This window comes from Maniola hyperantus, chromosome 3 (assembly GCF_902806685.2).
Source record: "Maniola hyperantus chromosome 3, iAphHyp1.2, whole genome shotgun sequence".
Lineage (NCBI taxonomy): Eukaryota > Metazoa > Arthropoda > Insecta > Lepidoptera > Nymphalidae > Maniola > Maniola hyperantus.
In genome coordinates, this window is record NC_048538.1 from 5,761,456 (window position 1) to 5,783,083 (window position 21,628).

General features: G+C 35.2%; 2 protein-coding genes across 2 annotated transcripts in view; one reads left to right on the forward strand and one right to left on the reverse strand.

The window, feature by feature from the left end:
* Positions 1 to 759: 759 nt before the first annotated feature.
* Positions 760 to 21,628, reverse strand: part of LOC117996184 (S1 RNA-binding domain-containing protein 1-like) — a 47,996-nt gene continuing 27,127 nt past the window's right edge. Inside the window, exons 9-25 of the mRNA XM_069509673.1 lie at positions 21,398 to 21,508; positions 21,013 to 21,081; positions 12,475 to 12,792; positions 12,109 to 12,367; positions 11,738 to 11,950; positions 10,077 to 10,467; positions 9,514 to 9,667; positions 8,297 to 8,523; positions 7,339 to 7,587; positions 5,763 to 5,997; positions 4,871 to 4,986; positions 4,153 to 4,300; positions 3,988 to 4,071; positions 3,396 to 3,538; positions 2,657 to 2,869; positions 1,953 to 2,209; positions 760 to 1,062 (exon numbers count right to left, since the gene is read on the reverse strand). Coding sequence (XP_069365774.1) covers positions 878 to 1,062; positions 1,953 to 2,209; positions 2,657 to 2,869; positions 3,396 to 3,538; positions 3,988 to 4,071; positions 4,153 to 4,300; positions 4,871 to 4,986; positions 5,763 to 5,997; positions 7,339 to 7,587; positions 8,297 to 8,523; positions 9,514 to 9,667; positions 10,077 to 10,467; positions 11,738 to 11,950; positions 12,109 to 12,367; positions 12,475 to 12,792; positions 21,013 to 21,081; positions 21,398 to 21,508 — 3,372 coding nt within the window. The 3' untranslated portion in view covers positions 760 to 877. The remainder of the gene's footprint in view (positions 1,063 to 1,952; positions 2,210 to 2,656; positions 2,870 to 3,395; positions 3,539 to 3,987; positions 4,072 to 4,152; positions 4,301 to 4,870; positions 4,987 to 5,762; positions 5,998 to 7,338; positions 7,588 to 8,296; positions 8,524 to 9,513; positions 9,668 to 10,076; positions 10,468 to 11,737; positions 11,951 to 12,108; positions 12,368 to 12,474; positions 12,793 to 21,012; positions 21,082 to 21,397; positions 21,509 to 21,628) is intronic.
* On the forward strand, positions 13,534 to 16,630 carry LOC117996183 (mitochondrial inner membrane protease ATP23 homolog). The gene is made up of 5 exons (XM_034984209.2): positions 13,534 to 13,868; positions 14,205 to 14,250; positions 14,323 to 14,404; positions 14,849 to 15,073; positions 16,166 to 16,630. The coding sequence occupies exons 1-5, from the start codon at positions 13,643 to 13,645 to the stop codon at positions 16,358 to 16,360; spliced, it is 774 nt and encodes a 257-aa protein (XP_034840100.1). The 5' UTR covers positions 13,534 to 13,642; the 3' UTR covers positions 16,361 to 16,630.

Consider the following 21,628-nt stretch of genomic DNA (forward strand, 5'->3'; position numbering starts at 1 on the left):
TAGTCCTTATTTAAAAGGTGAACCGTACGTCTTTTGACATGACTCATACAGTTAAAATGGCGCGTGAGGAGTCATTTTGTACGGCCTATATCTACATACATTTTTCCAGAGTTTTCGAATAGTCCGATGAATCTACCACTGGTTCCTATGGTATATCTTCCTATTGAGAAGAACCAAAGAACTCGATGGTCACTTTTTCTAAAATATATTCTAACATACATCTAAGAGTACATGCGCACTAGTTAGCCAGGCCACGGCGGCGGCTTGGCCGTCAACGGCCAGGCGGTTCTCGGCGGCCAATGGAGCGGTCGAAAATTCTGTTCATTTCAGTTCTGGCCGCGTATGTGTCGCGCTTGATCTCACTGGCCGCGGCGGTCAATCTTGGTCGTTGGCCGCTTGCGTTGGGTTAAATTTATGAACAACTAGCTGAACCGCCCCGGCTTCGCTCGGGTGGAGTTTAGAAAATTGAGGGGAGGTTGAATTAAATTTTACTCTCCGTAAGAACCTTCCTCGTACTTCAAGGAATATTATAAAAAAGAATTAGCGAAATCGGTTCAGCGGTTGTCGAGATTTGCGATGACCAACACATTTGGTGATTCATTTTTTTATATTATAGAATAACTAGATCTCACTGGTGATGTAGTCTAAATCTTGAAAAATGCTTAATTTTATACAGTAAACACACACAGCAGTCATCCTTGATGAATTCAAAGTTACGCTTCAAGGGTTAAAATCATCTCTACAAATAAACAGAAAATCATTCAATCACATTTATTTTCATGGCTTTAACTGTAACTTATCAATTAATATCACTAAAATCAACAAGATTTCTTAAAAAATTACACTTACTAGTGAAAATCACAGCGCAATAACAATATCAGTCAAGTATTTTGTCGAGTTTCAACTGCAGTTTCTTTGGTCTAGGGGTGGTTATTATTGTAACAGCGACCCGGTCGCCCAGCTTCAGATTAGCGTTGCCCAAATTGCTTGTATGTATGAGGCCGTTGTCGCCCACGCCGCAATCGACGAAACAGCCGAATGGGACTACGTTTCGTACAACACCTAAAACAATAATAACATTAACATGAAGTTCTTCTTTGCAGAGTGTAAGTGAACTTAAAACTTTTTTATGATCTTGGGCGTAAAAGTATTGTACGGAAATTTCTATAGTGCCTAAAGCCTATCCTCCTATGCTCTCCTAGTACTTTATTCATGTAAGCTACAGTTGGTGTCACGTCAAAAGGTCTCCGACCTTGAACTTGCGCAGTGGGAGGTACTTAATATAATTATTATCGTTCTACATATTTGGGGGCTTGTTTAAAGGGCCTCTGACATTGTACCTCCACAGTGGGTGATTTATCGATGTATGGCTAGAACATAAGTAATGAAGTATAAGTGAGCTCACCCACAAGTCGTTGGCGTATCCGTTTCATTTCCTCGCAATCAAAGTGAAAAGTAAAGTGTTTAACTACGGACTAAAACTCATTTATACTCGATCCTATAGTCCTCGTATGACATGGCTCGTTTTAGTCCCTTGTTGAACAATCTACTATTTTAAGTTACTTCAAAAGAGAAAAAACTTGAAAAACATTTCTTATCGGTTCAGAAATCTCCGTGAAATCGGTGTACATGTCAAAAATGTTGCTGACTTATGTGTACATTTATACGTATTACTTCGTAAATACGAAGGATACCTATAGTACAGGACAGGTCGAGATGGCAATCGGAGTATGAGGCGGGGGGACGCCCCGCGGGTAGGGGGTGTGCGGGGCGTCCCCACCCCGATTACCCGACCTGTCGCGAACTAAAAGTGTACTTTTAACTCCCAAAATTGGAAGGATTTTAGTGCGTTTTTCATCATCATTTTTTCAGGAACACAGTAACGCATGCACATTTAACGCGGACGAAATCGCGGGATTTTTCTAGGTTTACATAAAGCAGAGGTAAATTACCTGTCAATGACATTCCCTTTTCCAGCTGCTCGCTAGCTTGCACCGTCATAGAGTAAACAGGTCGACAGAAGATAATCATGTTATCTTCATACGCTTTTTGTTTGAACGCGTTTATTATTAGCTCTAGAGTACTGACATCGGTATCTAAATCCTTGCTCATAGAAAAATTGTCGATATTCGATGTTTTAATTTCGACTTGCTGAGGGAAATGTGGTTGGATTAGCTCCTTTATGTTGACGCCGATCTTTTTGGCGAAGCTAAAAATGAAAAAAGTTTTTGTAGGGCTGCTACATTTTCCTAAACTTTTACACACTATCTGCGCACGTCTAGTTCAAGTCTTTGATTTCGAAAACAAAATTGTTTTGGTTGGAACGTTTTTCAGAAAATTTTATGTCCAATTAGACAAATGAATTTTGATTGATTTTGAAAGGTAAGATAACGAACATCAATCCTCGTAATAGGGAGAGCCAGCGCGTGCCAGACCTTCGTTATTTTATAAAAGCTGAAAGTTTACCTGCGTATTGTCCTTAACACTGGGAGGAACGTTTATTTGGATTATGGTGGCTTTAGGAGATAACACAAGATAAAAGGTAATAAACGCGTAGAAAATCTTACGTCAAAGTATAACGTCTAGTTTTTATATATTTTCTTCAGAATAGTTTAAGAAATCACACACCGGGTATCCGCTAGTGATAAATACTTACGATTTAGCAACAGCATAGCTCTCTGGGTGTATTATAGTAGTGTCCAGAGGCTCGGAGCCGCCCAACACCTTGAGGAAGCCGGCGCACTGCTGATATGTGATCTTCCCTATTCCCGCCACTTTCAATATCTCCGCTCTCGACTTGAAACCACCATTGTCTTGACGATACGCTATTATCTTTTTGGCTCTGCCTTCGTTTAGTCCAGATATCCGCCTGAAATTGGGACAATTAAAAAAACCCCGATTTCCATCTCAACCTGTCGCGTACTATACTTGACACTTGCATCAAATGCTTTCGGTAGTTGCAGTACCTCCTAATAGCTCCTTTTCAAATAGTTTTAACTTTTAAGTTTTTACATCTGTCGGCAGTCCCGCTGACTGCCAATTTTCATCCATTTAAAACTCAATTTGGCATTAGATAAATATTATGATAAAAAATCGTGAGGAAACCCGCATGCCTGAGAGTTCTCCATAATGTTCTCAAAGGTGTGTGAAGTCTACCAATCCACACATGGCAAGCGTAGTATGGCCAAAGCCTTCTCACTCTGAAAGGAGACCCGTGCCGTGAAATATGATACTTATTTAAATATTCGTTGAAGTGGTGGTTATCAAGCATTTTAAGCTATGGTATACGCTGCCTCAAAACATTATAAAAAAATCCTGATAAAAACGTAAATATCACAAAAGCGAAATTGCTGTTTAACTAATAGTATTAAACATATTATTGCATCAAAATGTACCTTAACATGGCCTGAGACGCTGTGTTAAGGTCGACTCCCACTAGACTGACCACTTTCTCCACTGTACCATCGAGAGCGGTTTCCAACATTTTTGGCGGAATGTCGTGTTGATAAAGGCCTACGCCCAAATTTTTTGGATCTACCTAAAACGCAATTGTAGTTGAGAAGTAAAATGTAGTAAGTTCTAGGTGAGTTCCCTGTATAAAAAAATTTTCACTGCCCACAATTTGCCATTTTTGATTCATTTTCTTTTACAAGTACAGTTATAAATAAATAATAAATAAAAATAAAAATAGCTTTATTTTTATCCTTACAATATTTTTCTTATTACTAATACAGTGCATAATTAAGAAATTAATTAAAAAACAAGTACAGTACGCGGCAGGAAATATTGTACATCGACCTTTAGAAAGAGACAGCGGTTTCGCAGAGCGTTGTCTGTCGTTGAGACCGATAAAACGTCACACAGGTATGAGTGACAGAGACAATGCTCAACAAAGCCAAAATCTCTTTCTAAAGGTCGACGTACAATATTTCCTGCCGGCTACTGTATTTTGGTTTTAAGAATACGCACTTTATAACTTATACCGACCTTTATTAGTTCTCCCATAGGATCCAAAACTCTTCTGGCAATCGATAAAGCTGATATTAAATTAGGATCCATATTTGGATGTTCCTGTAAAAAAATATGGTTAAAAATGGACCTAAAGATACTTGATTTAAAGTTAAAAAAACCACCCGGTTTCAATTTATTTACCTTTTGAGCTTCTTTACTAATAGAGTAGATGGACGCGCCCTGTTCAGGCACGATAATGATTGGAATGTTGTCCGATATGTGGTGCTTCTTTAGCCACGTCTCAGTTTGCCGGCACGCTGTGCCGTTGCCCAGGCCGATGAGTTCCACCCTAAACACGACATAGGTAACATACCTCGTAAAGAGTTAAGTATGCGCAAAATAAATAGTCCAACTCCAATCTGAATACAAGGCATTGTGTTGTACAAAAACAGATCTCGGCTGCGCTTGTGTATTTAATCTTTACCTAGTCTATGACCTCAGCAAACTGCTTTGTTTTGGACTACTTGTTTGGCGATCATATACGAATTATTGAGTTAGGAAGCTGAGTAGACGTCCGCTAAAGAAGAATTTTTGAAAATTCAACCCCTAAGGGGGAAAAAAAATATGGAGTCCACACAGACATAACGTTTTGTCGGTCTAAACAACAGAAACAGCGCTACACGAAACCGCTAGGTATCTCTTTCTAAAGGTTGATGTACAATATTTCTAGCTGGCTACTGTACCTTCTGAAGAAACAAAAAATATAAAACTATGTAAGTTCTATGGAAGTAAATTTTTCGTTATGAGAGAAGAACTAATTAAATTATCCTCTAAAATTGAAAAAAAATACTAGGGAACAAAATTTTAGAGATCCATCAAACACAATCAGGATATATAACATTTGTTCAAGTACAGATACCTGTGTTTCATTAGTAGATTAGTCAATAGGCTAGCCGCTGGATCATTATTGTTATGGAAGTTTGGATAAATGTTGCAGGCATCTAATTTGGCACCCGTAGTGTCTATAATACCAACCTAAAAACCACATTATTATTAAAAATTTAAGAACATGTTGTTCTTCTATATGAAGTTATTTAATTGAAATAATAAAAATAAATAAATCTAAAAAAATCTTTAAAAAAAAGGAAAAAAAATCTAGGCAAAAATCAATAAAAAGCCGAAACAATCAGCCTAATTCTACATCATAAAGAATAATATATTATTATAGAATATTATAAAAAAAAGAATAATCTTTTAAACTATAAAGAAAGTCTTTGTTTAAAATTTCAGCTTTCTACGTCCAAGCGTTTGGGCTGGGCATTGATGAGTGAGTCAGGCGATCAGGACAAGTCTTATTACATGTTTTGCTTATGAAGTTATGAACACGGACTCGACTTGAAAAAGGACCCCGTATGGGTTCGAAACTAGTCGGGCTAACGTCGACTACACACGTGAGTAAAGCCGGGACAGATAGTATTTAGAAGTTATGAACAAATATTTTCTTAATACATATAAGAAGAATCACATCCAAGATAATTTAAATGAATAAGTATAGCGATCAATGTAGTCCCCCTTCCCCGCACCTCGTGCACGAGGCGTGGACGCAGCGACTATTATTAGAATAGCCCGTTCCCTCCCCGCCTGCAGGTCCCCTCTGCCGAGCGGGACCGCGACACTGACAGTTCGTTCCCGGATCCGCACGTACGCAGGCGCGAGTAAATTGTTTAGGTTAAGTTTGAACTAATACAGTGTTTGATTTATACACGGTTTTCTTATTTAAGACCCTATATAACCTTATTTTAAGAAAGTACCTTACACCCAGCTTTGAATCCAGGATCTAAACCGGCTATCTTTCTATTCTTTATTGGTTCGGTAAGCAAGTATTTCTCCAAGTTAGCAGTAAATGTTTTGACTGCCTCCTTTTGAGCGGCATTAGTTAGGTCGGATCGGATTTTTCTAGACAGCCAGGGTTTAATGAGGCGATTGTACGCGTCTCCGAGACCTTTACGTACCCAGTGACCACTTTTCCAAAGAGTAAGGCAATACCTATAAAAATAATATACATAACTGCATACAGAAAAGAACCCCAGCATAAAATGTAAATTTATTGTTTTAAATTTTAAAATTGCATAACTATTTTTGACAACTTGTCTTCAAATCTTGTAACCAAAAATAGATCTTGTAAAGTAGTATATTGTATGGCAGATGTTACATTGTGTAAAGGAAGCTATTGTATATGTAACTCAATCATCATCATGATCATCAACCGATAGACGTCCACTGCTGGACATAGGTCTCTTGTAGGGACTTCCACACATCACGGCCTTGCGCCGCCTGAATCCATGGGCTCCCTGCGACTCGTCTGATGCTGTCCGCCCACCAGTGGCGTGCAGCTCATAGAGGTATAAACGCACTGCTTACCCTCATTGTAATAAATCAATGCTTATTTTTCATTATAACCTGCCGTAAAATAAGTTCATACCTAAATGCATACCCTGGCTTGAAGTCCTGTGCACGCCACTGCCGCCCACCTAGTGGGGGGGTCTTCCAACGCTGCACCTTCCGGTGCAAGGTCGCAATTCCAGCACCTTGGGACCCCAACGTCTATCGGTTTTCCGAACTATGTGCTTTGCCTATTGCCATTTCAGCTTCGCAACCCGTTGAGCAATGTTGGTTACTCAGCTGTAACTCAATATCTACATCTAAATCCTTACATTAACAATTTCAATGCAGTTTCCATTAATCAGTACCCTTATTATAAATGCGAGTGTGTTTCTTTGTTGGTTTGTCCTTCAATCACGTCGCAACAGTGCAACGGATTGACGTGATTTTTTGCATGGGTATAGATAAAGACCTGAGAAGAGAGTGACATAGGCTACTTTTTATCCTGGAAAATCAAAGAGTTCCCACGGGATTTTTAAAAAACTTAATTCCACACGGACGAAGTCGCGGGCACAGCTAGTATTTAGATATATTTAGCAGAGCCTTCTAGAAAAGACGACACAATCACATCTAATCTTTAGAATAGATGATCCTAACTGTACAAAGCCGGGGAAATTTGTCAGTTGTCTTGACTAGACCGAATTGGATGGGACTTTCGCTAGAAGAAATTTGGCTTCAAACTATTTTTAATTGTCCTATACTGAATTAATACATTAACATTAGTAGGTTTCTTTTTTAGAAAGATATAATATAATAAATAATAGAGCCGATTCTCTTGTACACAATCTCTAAACTAAATACATTAACAGGTCTAAATCTAGTGCTATCCTTTTCCGCAAGCAACATTATGAAAGGGATAGCAATAGATTTAGACGTGTGATTTTAGTTTAGTTTAGAGATTGTGTACAATGGATTAGCCACAATGACCTTCAAATTTCACTTTACCTTTCAAGTTGATTATAGAACCAATCAGGTACAACAACTTTCACAGAAAGTATCTTTTCATCTTCACCCCTGTTGACAGCTAATGTCTGATAGCATTTCACAAAGTTTACTGGACACTTCCAGTCAAAATACAACTTGTAAGTTTCTGGATCTGTTTTTGAATCAGGTTTTTTGTTTTCACTCTCTTTTTTTTCTTTTGTAGAACTTTTTGTTCTGCTACTTTGAAGAATGAATCTGGTTTCTTCTTTTCTGAAATTTAAAGAAAAATAAACTTTTAATAAACAATGCACACATTATTATCAGTACCAAAAATCAAAGAGTTCTTTAGCTAGCTAGATTAGCTAGTAAAAAATAAAAATTACTAAAAATATTTTCTGCAGATCATTCACTTTTAGCAAAAAAACTGGCCAAGTGCGAGTCAGGCTCGCGCAATGAGGGTTCCGTACTACAGTCGTATTTTTTCGACATTTTGCAGGATAATTCAAAAACTATGATACATAAAAATAAATAAAAATCTGTTTTAGAATGCACAAGTGCAGACCTTTCATATGATACCCCACTTGATATAGTTCTCTTACTTCGAAATGGAAAATACTAATTTTTAGTTCATGACCACAATTTAATTTTTTTTGTGTGATGTAACCACAAATTCACGGTATTCAGATTTTACCCCAAATGTCATGATTCTAGGTCAACGGGAAGTACCCTGTAGGTTTCTTGACAGACAGAGAGACAGACAGACAACAAAGTGATCCTATAAGGGTTCCGTTTTTCCTTTTGAGGTACGGAACCCTAAAAATAAAAATAGGAGTTTTATTGTATTTACAAAATACTATGATAAATTATTTCAATAATCAAAATTGAATATAAAAATCCTATACTAATTTGCATTAAATATAACAATATACATTAGTGGGTACCTAACACAAAATGTTTCACTATTATATAAATTACTTACAAAGTCCTCATTTGTTGTAGAACCCTTGTGTCTTTATAAATAATATCTGCCACAATATGTGTCACATGAGCTTCAACTTTATCAAAGCTGGACAGCTCATCTGTACCATCACATAGTTCGTTTACATCCACATAACCTCCGTTCAATGCATTTACTGCATGCGGCTCTAAGCCTAAATTACGGGCTCTCTCAGCCAATGATAAGGAGTGGGACTTTAATGGACTATACTGGAAAAATATTTAGATAGAATTCATTAGGTTCCATTCACTAACTTTGAAAAAAGGAGGAGATTCTTAAATTGGTGCTCATGCGATAATAGCCAATGTGCAGCCAGCTTAATGCTATCAACAACTAAATGACCTGCCCTAACTTTTGCTCAAGAGTTTAAAAATTGGTGAAGGATGAAATTTTCTAAAATCCTGACATATTTTTTCATTTTTAGTTGAAGCCCATTTAACTCCTATGTAACCTGCTCCATCCCCAAGAGGGTTAAATAGGAGTTAAAAGAAGTTAAATTCCTAAAAATCCACTTTTAGTAATTGCCTACATCATAAAAAATGCCTACTGTGTGTTGATAGATCAGTCAATCCGAAGCAGGACAAATTTTTTGATGTGTTGTTTACTTGACCATTGGCACCGATTCCGATGTCTTTCTCTAAACTAAATTCTGTATCTGCATCCTTTTCTTTTTAACAATGCTAAAAAGGGACAGAACATGAACTTTACATTTAAAGACTCTAAATTGTAGTGCACGCTACAAATTTAAACAGTAGGCTCGCGACTGTGCGCTAAAATCACGGGTTTTACCATCTAAAAATTAAATTTAAAACTGTCAAACAGCGTCTGTCTTTTTCATATTACATTAGTAAGAAGAGGATGCGAATACTCTAAAATTAGGTTGTGCTCAGAATCAGTACCAATATTTACTTAAGGGAACCATGTAAAAACAAGGCAAACAGTAATATTAAAAAATATATAGACAACTTACCAATTACTTACTTGGTACCTCCTACAGTCAGGTTTTTATTTAAACAACATGTTTGGACAATAGCTTATGTCAAATCGTAAAATAATGATGCCATAATATTTAAGGTAATAGTGATGTTATGAGGTGTCATGTGAATGAGTCGATGTACCAGTATACCTACTTACTTACTTACTTATAAGGCTAGTTTTAAGTTTTATTGTAATATCTTCAATTTAAAAAAAAAACCTACCACTAAATCCACTTCTGACAAATTTTTTGCATTTAAGATACTCTGTTCAATTTCTGGTGTCAACTTATTTGATTTCTTCAATGTTTCCAGAACTGATTTTACTTTTTTTTTCAATTGGATGACATTTTGGTAACTATCAAATAGTTCTTGAAGTCTGAAACAAGAAATATTTGTATTGTATGTATATTATTTTTAAATTGGCGGTCTGATCACTCTTGAGGCAATATAATATACTCATGCTCAGGTTTCAACTTTTGTATAGGTATAGACCTAATTTAATCTTAATTAGTTACTGTAGTACATTTAAAAAAAAACTACACCCATTAGAGCTGGATAAAGACCTCCCTCTAATATTAGTTGAAATCAATCAATATTAAGGCATTTTGAATTCATTGTATTACCGTTGTCATTGATTACTTTAACATTTTTGGGGAATTCAGAGAATGATCTTATTCTTATCTACGCTTGTCGAGTAGAATATAACTTTCATACCATGTTCATCAAATATTTTGAAAGAGGCTACTGCATGAATTCAACTGTTGTGACGCATAACTTAAATTTACCTATCAGGCATTAAATGATCCACAGCTTCCTTCCTATATCTGGCTATAAAAGGTAATGTGCAGCCATCAGACAGTAGATTAATAAACTTTCGAGCTAGACAAGGCGGGATTTTTTCAAAATAGGATAGCATGTCTGCTTCATTCAAGTAACTGTTATACTCATCAGATTGCGTGTCTTTCCCAGCATTATAATTCTCCAAAACATTTTCAGTTTTTGGTTCTTTTTTTACAGTTCTCTTTTTTGTTTCGGTCGTTTTGACTACTTTCTTAGATTTGGACTGGGTACCAGATGTCTCCCCTGTATCCACTGATTTTGTAGCAAGCCTTCTTTTAGGCGCTGGTTTGTCGGTATCGCTCGGTTCTACAATTTTTCTTTTCCTTGTTTTTTTCTCTGGCTTTTCCATGCTTATTTTCTGTAAAATGATCTAAAATACACAAGCAACAACACGAACAACTGACAACTGCTCTTATCGAATTTTTGAAATAATAAATTAATAGTTTGACACTTAACCGTTGTGTCGATGCAAGGTCGATGCTGTCAAAATCAGCTTATTTTTTTTTTATGGCGCGCCTACACTTGCACAGTATATCTACTGCTGGCTCCACACCTTGGACGATCTAACCTAGATTAGATCGTCCAAGCTCCACACAGTCGGCCAACACTCCAACTGTGTCGAAACTACCATTCCACGTGTGGAGAGATAGGTAGTTCGTAAATGTTTGATGTTGTTGAGTAATCGCTTCGATGGCGGTAAATCGTACCATTAAAGGTGTTGGCGAACTCACACTTGAAAGTTGAAAGTGAAACAGACGGCAGACCTCCTAGCCGCCGCTGGAGGGTCTGTTTGAGTTTGCTTTAGCCTGGAGTCCAGCGATCTCACTTGCGGTTTGTTATTTGCCTCAAGCGTGAAGCGCCGGCTTATTGTATATAGCCTAGGTTTATGTATCAACACATTGATATGTCAGTAATTTTATTCCTTTTATGAAAAATGCAATTATAATAGTAAAATAAAAATTATTCTTTATTAATTCTCAACAAACACCTCAATAAATTTTCACCCCATTCTATGTGTACTTTTCTTGTCAAAGTTAGCTCCTTGTGCTTGAAGTTTGAGATATCTGAAAAGAAATAAAAATAGAGTTTATTAACATAACAGCGCTGTTATTTTTATAGTCACTAGCGACCCGCCCCGGCTTCGCATGGGTGCAATGTAGATTCTGATATGGTTCGTTTGTTTGTGGTAGGTATCGTTTAATTTTACGATATTTCATATTATTTTAATTTTGTGATATCTCCTAAGCTATTATTCTAAATTAAATGATGTAAGGGCAATTTTAATCTAAATTGAATAGGTATTTCAGATGATGAACAATTTTATTTTGATATAAGTATCAATCATGACTATGACTTATAAACTCTTACTTATATGTACCTACATGACTTATAAATTTTCCGGGATAAAGAGTAGCCATGTCCCTTTCCATGTCTTAAACTATACCCATGCAAAAGTCACGTCGATCCGTTGCGACATGATTGAAGGACAAACAAACACACTTTCACATTAATTATAATAGGGGTAGTGATCGATAGATTAATTTTGGTCATTTGACTAAACATCATTCATCTGTTTTTTTAAAATCATTTAAAAAAATTGTCTTACCTAAATTCTTCAAAAAACCATTAAAAGTATCAGCATTTCGTATCACACTTGCAATATATATTTCAACATCCTTATTTCTGCTATGAAAATATTTAAAAACTGATATCAACGGTTGTAATATTGATGGATCATACACAATGTCAGCCCCAATTATAATGTCTGGCATTAAGCTCTGCAGATTGTCACTATCATTCCAATCTAGTTTTATTACACCTGCAGGTAAATATTAATTGTTATAATAAAATATGTAGGTATACAAATTAATATTGTACTTATTCTATTTATTGTTTATCCACTGTCATCTATTTTTTGGCATTGTGAACCAATAAACAGTAATGTTGATTAAAGCTTTTTATTTTAGCAGTACCTACCTATATCTTTTTGTCCATTCTTATAAATGGTCAGCTCATTATTGTGCTCAGGTCTTGACTCAGGGAAATTTATTAGAATATTATTTTTTATTGTTTGCAAGACATCTGCATGGAAATCTGACATCAGCACAGATTTCACATCACAGTGTTTTGCTATGGTTATACCAGTAAAGCCAACACCAGAACCAAGTTCAAGTACTGATTTATTATAAAAGATTTTTTTGTTACACAAAGCCCAATCAGATAACATAAATGCTGCCTGAAAGAAAAATTCAGGATGAGCTATATATTGTTAAAGTTAATGTAACAATGGCAAAGGTAGATTGAAGTGAATCAAATTTAAAAAGAAGATACCTATACCAGTACCTCCCATGTCCGCAAACCAGTAGTGCCATTTAAGACTATATTTTTTGTTTCCTTAATTGTCACTATATTATCCAAACTATTGTCTATTAAGTAATGACGGTATCTGAAACTATCTTTATCGTTTTCCATTATGGAACATAAAAATTCATAAACATCGTCATGCACTTCTTGTTCTGGCTCTAGATATTCTATTAACTTTTTAAAAAATAATCTGCTAAACTTTGGACTACCAGGATATTTTTTAAAAAGGGGACTATGAATAGTCTGCTTCAGGAAATTTTCTTGCATTTCCCAAGACATAGCTTTACAATATTTTCCCTGAAACAAAAAAAAAACTATGAATGGTAGGTAGAGTTATGATAGGTAGGTATTCACTAAACAGTAAACAATTAAGTAATAATAATTATGTAAATTATCTTACTTTAAAATCAGGCAGATATCCTTTGAAAAAGGATTTCACTAGGGGTTGAATATTATCATCAATATTGTAATTTTCTATCATGTTTGAAATAGACGTATTTTGTGATTAAACACTTTCAAATTAAACTTAAAAATGAGTTTTTAGAAATTATTAAGTATAGTATATTAAATTTAACTTCAGATTTTAGTTAGGTACCTAGGTACCTATATAATAGGTAATGTATTTGAATTTTGACACATTTGGGTCATTATTTATGGAGCGTTGTGTCAATCAAATCATTCAATCATTCACTCTTTTGTGCATTTTTTTATTTATTTACTTGGTTTTTTACTTTTTCAAAAGCGTAAAACTTATTTTCAATTGCATATTTTGTGTTCTAAAGTGGGAGCGTAGCAGGGATTTATTTTTTGTATCCCCTAATATTTTTTCATGTTAGTGGCTTGAGGTCTGTCATGTCTTTAGTGTGCTTCAGGCCTAACATTCATTCATTCAATTAGGTAGGCCTGTATTTCCATCACATTCACAATTCTCATCTATGGTTATTCCCTAACTTTAAACTTTAATAAATAACAAACCTGACATTAGCTAATCTGTGTAAAGCCAGAAGAAGAACAAAAAAAAATCTATGGTTAGTTAATTTGACATTGACAATGAAAATGACATTTTCAAATTTCTAGGTTAGAAATAAAATATTACCTACCTTTTATATTTTTAACAAATTAACGGTGTTAATTAGGAACTGGCCAAATGTCTAATGATAAACCAAATACTCAACCGCAAAGTGGAGGAAAGAGTGGAACCAAAAATGAACAAAGTACCAATGAAACTTCAGAAGCCTGGGGTTATGATTTGTATCCAGAAAGGAGAGGGACATTTTCACCAAAAATTTCCAATATATTATTAGGTAGAGAGGGCAAAGAAGGTATAGAGAAAGCGAAATGTGAGAAACATGTATATGAATGTGTTAAAAATAGTGAGTATCTAGCATAAAATATATTCGGAATTTTTCTCTACTATTAACTATCACCGGCGACATTTTCCTTTTTATTGTTTTTACTTTTCCATTATATAAATTACCTATTTCCTATATCAAAACCTCTGTGGGTGATTTCATCACAATTTGTAGTTAGTACCTACAATACCTATTTAGCTGTAAAAGATGTGAAAGCTTTAAACATACAGACAACTTTATAAATTATGTTACTGTGGTGTATTTTTTGTTTTGGATGTGTCTGTCTAAAAAGTCTGGCAATTGGATTTAATTTAACTTTGGTGGTTATGATATTCTTTCATTGTTTTTTCATTTCAGGTTCAATAGTTAAAGTAATGATGGCAGCACTCAGAAGCTCTGATTGGTTAGTTTGTGGACATTTTAATTTATATTAGTACTGGCACTTATGAAAAGTTTAATGAGATCTATTTTACAGCCCTGTTGATATTCGGAGACATATATCATGCGAGGTTTGCGATTATTCAGTCAGTGGAGGTTATGATCCTGAGTTGAACCAGGTTAAAAATATTTATTTATTTTGCACCAAAAATTTAAAAACTAGTACATACACATTGAAAGGACATGCACAAGGATAACTTAGTTATCTCTTGAGACTTCTGTTAGAAATCCTAGAGTGTGAGAACAAAGAAACTTAGATATGCTCTTTTGGAAATGCTAATTTACTAATAATTATTATTCATTAATAACTAATAATATAGTATGTGTCTATTTGTCTATCTCCTAGCTTTTCACTGCCCATCTGTTTAACCGATTTGACAAAATTTGGTACCTACATAGATTGGTACAGAAACATGCCCCAGAAGGACAGGCTACTTTGTATCCTGGAAAATCAGAGTTTTCACAGGATTTTAAACAGGCATCCTTTAGTTCATTATGTGGGAAATTAGTACAAAGTTCTTCTCAGACCTCAGTTTAAGTACATAGTAACATTTAAATTGCAGATAGTGGTTTGTCAAAATGTATCAACAAGAAAGGGTATGGTGCAAGGAGTGCTAGCCCACGAGATGATCCACATGTTTGACTACTGCCGCAACAATCTAGACTTCAAAAACATGGAGCATTTAGCTTGTACCGAGATACGGGCTGCCAACCTCACACATTGCTCATTCACTAGCGCCTGGTCACAGGGGGATGCTTCTTGGACCAAGATTAAACAAGCACATCAGGTATTTTAAGCATTTAAAATATTGTGAGTGATGATCGTGGCTATACTTACGTGCTTAGTCCCAGACACGACGTAAGCCCGACAAGTTTCGTCGTTAGTAGACGTCGACGTGTGTATAGCTGGGATCATCCACATCAGGTATTTTTATTTACACCAGCTCACTCCCGCGACTTCGTCCACATAGACTACACAAATTTCAAACACCTATTTTATCTCCTTAGGGGTTGAATTTTCAAAAATCCTTGCAGATGTCTATGTTATAATAGCTATCTGCATGCCAAATTTCAGCCCGATTCAGCCAGTAGTAGGAGCTGTGGAAGGTAGATCAGTCCGTCAAGTCAGTCTAGTCAAGTTTTCCTTTGGGGGCGTCCATACATTACGTGATGTGTTTTTTGAATTTTCTGTCCCTCCCTCACCCCCCTGGTGAGATGTCGTGAGATTTTATTCAACCCCCTCCCCCATCCCCCAATCTCACGTGAGATTTTTCAAAATGTGTTGGATTGTTATTGTAAAAAAAAAAAAATATTTGCTTCGTGCTTTTATTTACGACTAATAGTTTAGACTAGTAATCAATATTGCTGAGAGTTATAAGTGTAATAAAAATTTAACAATAGAATACTTCAAATGAAATTATTTTCTTTCGAACAAATTAGTGAATGATCTTAAGATTAATTGCCGAGACCCCCCCTCTCTCTAACGTAAGATTAGATGAGATTTGTCTCGACCCCCTCCCCCCCTTAAACACCTCACGTAATTTATGGACGCCCCCTTTTCTATATATTTAGACTAGCTGATGCACCCTAGCTTCATTCATTTCAAAATTCAAACCATCATCGGCCCCTATTGAGCATAGGTTTCTTCGCAGATCGAGAAAGGTTTACCCTTCACCAAGAACATATTTTTTGTAATTTTAAATCTGATAGCTTCCTTCTCACACTCTTACAGCGGTTACGCACTCATCCGATCCGAGTCCGTGAAAATACCGTTTCTTTTTGTTTTGTATGGTAGCTTATGAAATATGTCGTAGATAATCGCTGGTATTCTCACGGATGACGGAAGTGCAGTGCGTAATCGCCGCTATGCGTTTTTACAGGATTGTGTCAAAACCAAAGCATTGTACTCGGTATTGGCTGTGCGTCAGATTGGCAAGATGGAAGCAGTGGATATAATTGAAAAAGTCTTTCCAAAGTGTTACAAGGACTTAGAACCAATCGGGAGACGAATAAGGAGAAATTCAGAAGACATGGACAGAGCATACCGGGAAGCTTCATATTATGGATATGTATAAAGTTAGAAAATATTACACTAAAGATGTAAATAAGTCTCGGATCTATTATATACTGGATGAAGTAAAAGTTTCCAAATGTAAGTCAATTTATAAGTATGATAAATACAACATGTGGTTTTTAATTTTTATGAATATGACATAATATAAGAAAACCATACTACTGATAACTTGTAAGTCTGTAATGTGTATTGATTTTCAGAATAAAAATTGTACATTGTTGTTAACAATGAGAATGTTGTTAAGGGCATAAAATGACAATTCTGGAACTTTTAGGCCTCTTTTTGTTGCATACCTATTACCTACATGTGACATATTTTCAGTTATTCTCAAATAACTAGGTAGCTGCTAGACCAATGAGATTTATTAATATTTAACTTTAATAATAATGCTGTCAAACTGCAATGTTTTGACCAACTATACTCTATCCATAGAGAGAAGTTAGTAAAGGGCTTAGGGCTGGTAATCCCATGCAATACAAATATATGGTCATATAATTATATAGGTTGTTATATTTATATAAGTATTTAGATTGGTGTCTCAAAATGGATAACGCCCACTGAATTTTTGTTTCTGTCATTTTGTATGGGATTATGTAACAGAGAGAGCCCTGTTCTAACTTCTCTCGATGGATAGAGTCTGTAGTCAGTCACACATCGACAACCAGTTTGATTCAGACTAGTTATAGCTCCATCCAGTGTAACAATTGATCCGAGGTGAGTCCAAAATTGCGCCTTGATTTAGTCTTTAAGAGCTAGCGCGCACTACGGTACATTTCCATACTACTACTACATAGAACGGACACTGCGGAATTTTTCTAGCACCAGATTTTGACAGATTAAAATTCAAATTTGCGTATTTTAAAACACACCGCAACTCGCCGCACCCTATTGCGAGCTCTCCTTGTAATTTATGACTCAGTCAAAAAAATTAGACGTTTTTGGGTCTATGTGGCATAGCCTAGTGCTATTAGAATATTAGGTGTAGAAAAATATTGTAGATTATATGTATATGTATTGTTAAAATGTAGTTATGTATTACTTATTGCAGTAAGCATAATATTATTGCTATTATTTTACAATAATAAAAGACGTATTTAATTATTTAAAATAATGTCTTTTATTTCAAATATTTACATTAATTATAAGTATTGACTAATTAAATTAAAAAACATTTCAATACTGGACCGTAACAGTTTCGCAAAAGTTATATATTTTAATATAAGTTTAAGTAAGTACAATTCAAAAGGCGTAGTTTTATAAGAAAGGCACAAATTGATTATTTAGCTATCCATTTGCCATTACCACAAGATCTTTTAATAAAGTGGTGAAAAATTTATTTTTACGGCATGGTACCCGTGAATCTCATGATGTAAAAAATTAAAATATTGAACAAAATGGCATAACAGTAACATTCCGAGCCAATATAAAGTTTATAATTTTAATCTTTCACGAAAAATCTGAATAATTTTGATTTTTGTGCATATTTTTTTTGTGCTTTAATATGACTGCTTCTACAGCAAATATAAAGCAACAATTAAACTTAACAATTGAAACTTTATTCTAATTTCTTTCTAATAATCATTATAATAGTGACTAGAAAATTTACAACTAGTCATGTCTAAATACTTAAACCTAAAACATAACTTCATAATAATTATGTCCGTAGTCCGTAATCAATAATAATCAATCTATCAGTAATCGATCAATAGGTTATAGTCCGGCAGCCGCCAAGTGTTTTTTTTTCTGATTAATAACAAGCTGGATCTTCGTGAGTAGATTCCATTTGACGAGACACCCAAGTTTTGCTCTGTAAAAATTCTCGATAGAGGTAGCTATTCCACTGCGCAGGTATAAGTGTCGAAATTGTCTGAATAACAGTATTTTTTTGAATATTGAGATCATTGGGTAATAAATTCGGAAAAACAATTGTCCTACAAAATAGATGGTATGACTGGAGTGTCCTCCACTCCGAATATGTCCAAATAACGAGGTCATAAAAAAAATGAATAACCAGCTGATTTTTTGTATGCAGCTTAGTAAACATTTGTACAATGAAATGGCCACATAAGCCTACAAATTTAGTGGCATGTTTTCCCAGTCCTACGCTTAGAAGTTGTCCATTTTACGGTAACAATTTTTTCATCATCAACTTAATCATTCATCACTAACGAATCTTCCCATCGCGTTATTATTTATGAGCAAACGCTACCAGTGCCATTTAAAGGAGTTTTTATTAAAGATTCGCTGTAAGAAATACGATAATCAATATTATTTACAATAAAATTGTTATTATTATTAACATGTCACTGACAAACATTGATAAGTACTGTTATTTTTAATCAATTATTACAGTTAAAAATTTAAATCCAGAATAGACAAATCAGTAAGAACCTAAGGGTGCCTGTCCACTGAAGCGGAGCGGAGCGGAGATGTGTATAGTTGACCAATCAGAGTTTCATCAGATGACGGAATAAAAATGTCACGTTATTTACCGACAATCTGATTGGTCTGCTCAACACATCTCCGCTCCGCTCCGCACCAGTGGACAGGCAGCCTTACTCTATTTACTGAAAGAAGTTAGTAGGCTCTCTCTGTTACATAATCTTATACAAATGGCAGGGAAGACAATCTCAGTGGGCGTTAACCATTTTGAGTCACAATCAAAACAAAACTATGTTTTCGAATTAAATTTCGAATCTTTTTTGACAATTTTGAATTGAACTTCGAATGTTTTTAAAAAACACATCTGTGATTGGTTAGTGGATCAAAATGGTTATCGCCCACTGATATTTACGTCGCTGTCATTTGTATGGGATTACGTAACAGAAAGAGCGCTATACAAACTTCTTTCCGTGGATAGAGTAAAAGCTAGCCTAATCACAAAAACATTTTAATTATCTATTGATAAGTGGCAAAAGGCACAATAATAAGGCGTGTTTGTAACCTATTGAAGTCTGGTCCCATTATTGTCCCGAGTAAAACGACATAACCTTAGGGAATATTGTTTTGCTTTGCAGACTAGAGTGCATTTTCAGCCGCAAAGTCAAGCAGCTGTTACAAGATACGTGTCTAATCTATAGGCACCTATACAACTGATATTAGAAGAGGACGGATAAAGTTAAATTTCATTTAGCTATCTATAAATAATGATATAAAGATGTACCTACAGGTACGACCTAATTTATTATTATGGTATTGCAACTACTAGGTACCTTATTACAAAATTGGTACTTCGTTTTAATTAAACCGAGCTTTAACAAACTAAGTAGATGCGCCATTTAATATTATTATTATATGTACACTAACTGAGTACCTACCTACATCTGTTATTAATATTTCTGTTAAAATCCTTTGCTTTTGAGCCATAAAAAAAGAAATATGTACCTAAGTAGTTTTTCTTTATGGCTTAAATCCATCTGCTTAGAACATAACAAAAAACTTAATATTGTAGGTATACTCTACCTTAAATGTCGAAACTATTTCAAAAAAGTTTTAACACTAATAAACATTTAAACTCCTTAACAAAACAACTTCACGTTAGGTATAAATATTTTCATAATTTAAACTTAGTTTTATTAAATTGAATATCAAGAAAAATAAGTAACACTTTGTTTAGATAACTAGCAACTTAGCTATAATATATACAATTGAAACCGCCACTTTGTATCAAATGGGAATTATAATATCTGCAAAACGACACAGTCAATCTTGCATCGCTCGATGCGCTTCACTAAGATATGTAGTCCAATATATTATTGTGAAGAGAAGAAAACATAAAGGGAACACCATTAGGGCATAGCGGTCCAGAGCCCCGTGCTGGGCGCCACAGAACATGACCCCATGGTCAACCTTTGCGGCGAACCTTTTCAAAAAACTGTCCGACGCGTCTCCTGGCATATCCAGTATCGGCGAATCCTAAAAAACAAATATTTATACAAAAAAACTTCCAAAAAAATACTATTAAGGACACAAACTGACCAATGACCATACTACATCTCCTAAAGTCCTACTTCAAAGAGATATTGGCATATAATTCCTAAAAACTGAGCATAATGCGTATTAGGTAGGTATGCGTAGGATGTTATTTTCGCACTTCAAATTACTAAGCATTCTGGATTATTTTCTGGAAGTTATATGCCGATAGTCTGTCACAAGCATTCTACTAGCTTGAACAACATACCATGTGCAATGCGATGAAAGCATTGGTGTAGTTATTTCTAATCTGAAAGCGGTTTTAAATTATATCCTTAGCCATATTTATAGGGGGCATTGATAACTTTAGCGCCACAATTGAGGAAATTTTTACCAACCATAAAACCACCACACATTTTGTAGCATTAATAAACTTTAAGGTCACTTTGACTTCTTTCCGATTAGGTATTCTTCTACTCGATACCTACTCTAATTCGTGTTGTTATACAATAATTAAACCAAACTGATGCACAATACTTTAGGGATTTTTCTAAGGACGTGTTTCTAGCAATAGGGTTTCAACAACAATATTCGTACCGCCTATATTTACTTTGGAGTTCTACGAGGGTTTAAATTGTTCACGGAAACTATTCGACAACTGAATTACTAAGTGTCAGGTACTCCTTATACAATAGCGTGAGTCGTGACACACACAGTGCTGTGTTCTTTCAGCAATTTTACCTTACTAACTGTTCTCGTCTCACATCCGACTTTATTGTCCCTTCGAAGCCTTCTCTCCGAAGAGGTTAACTAAAAATTTTTTGCCTATTTTAAAACTTCACTTCTTTATATCTACTTACGTGATACAGCAACATTTATTTGTGGTGGTGGTGATAATGCAGCGCAATAACCATACAATGCACACATAAACACTGATTATGCCCAAACACAACATAATATTGCTATAGTTTCAGCCAAGTTTCAGCTAATTTTAGTAAATCGATGTGAGTAGATAGTAAATCTAGAGTTCCCTATTTCTTTTTCAAACGTTAAAAATTCTAACTGTCTGAATCTACTAGTGTATTGTGTCTTGGAAATTTAATTGTGAAAACACTCAAATATTTACCCTTTGTATCGTCTGATGTGAGAATTGTTGTTTAAGCCCGTCATCTTCTAAGCTTAGTTGTGGCGAGAAAGCGCCACCCTGTGGCGTCCCGGTTACCGGTGTACTTAACCTCTGCGAATTTGATATGACTGAGGTTATTAGAGCTGAATTATATTTATATGAATAATATTATGAGCTGAATGTTTCCACATTACCCTAACTCAGGTAGGTAGGTACGTATGCTTTTTAGAG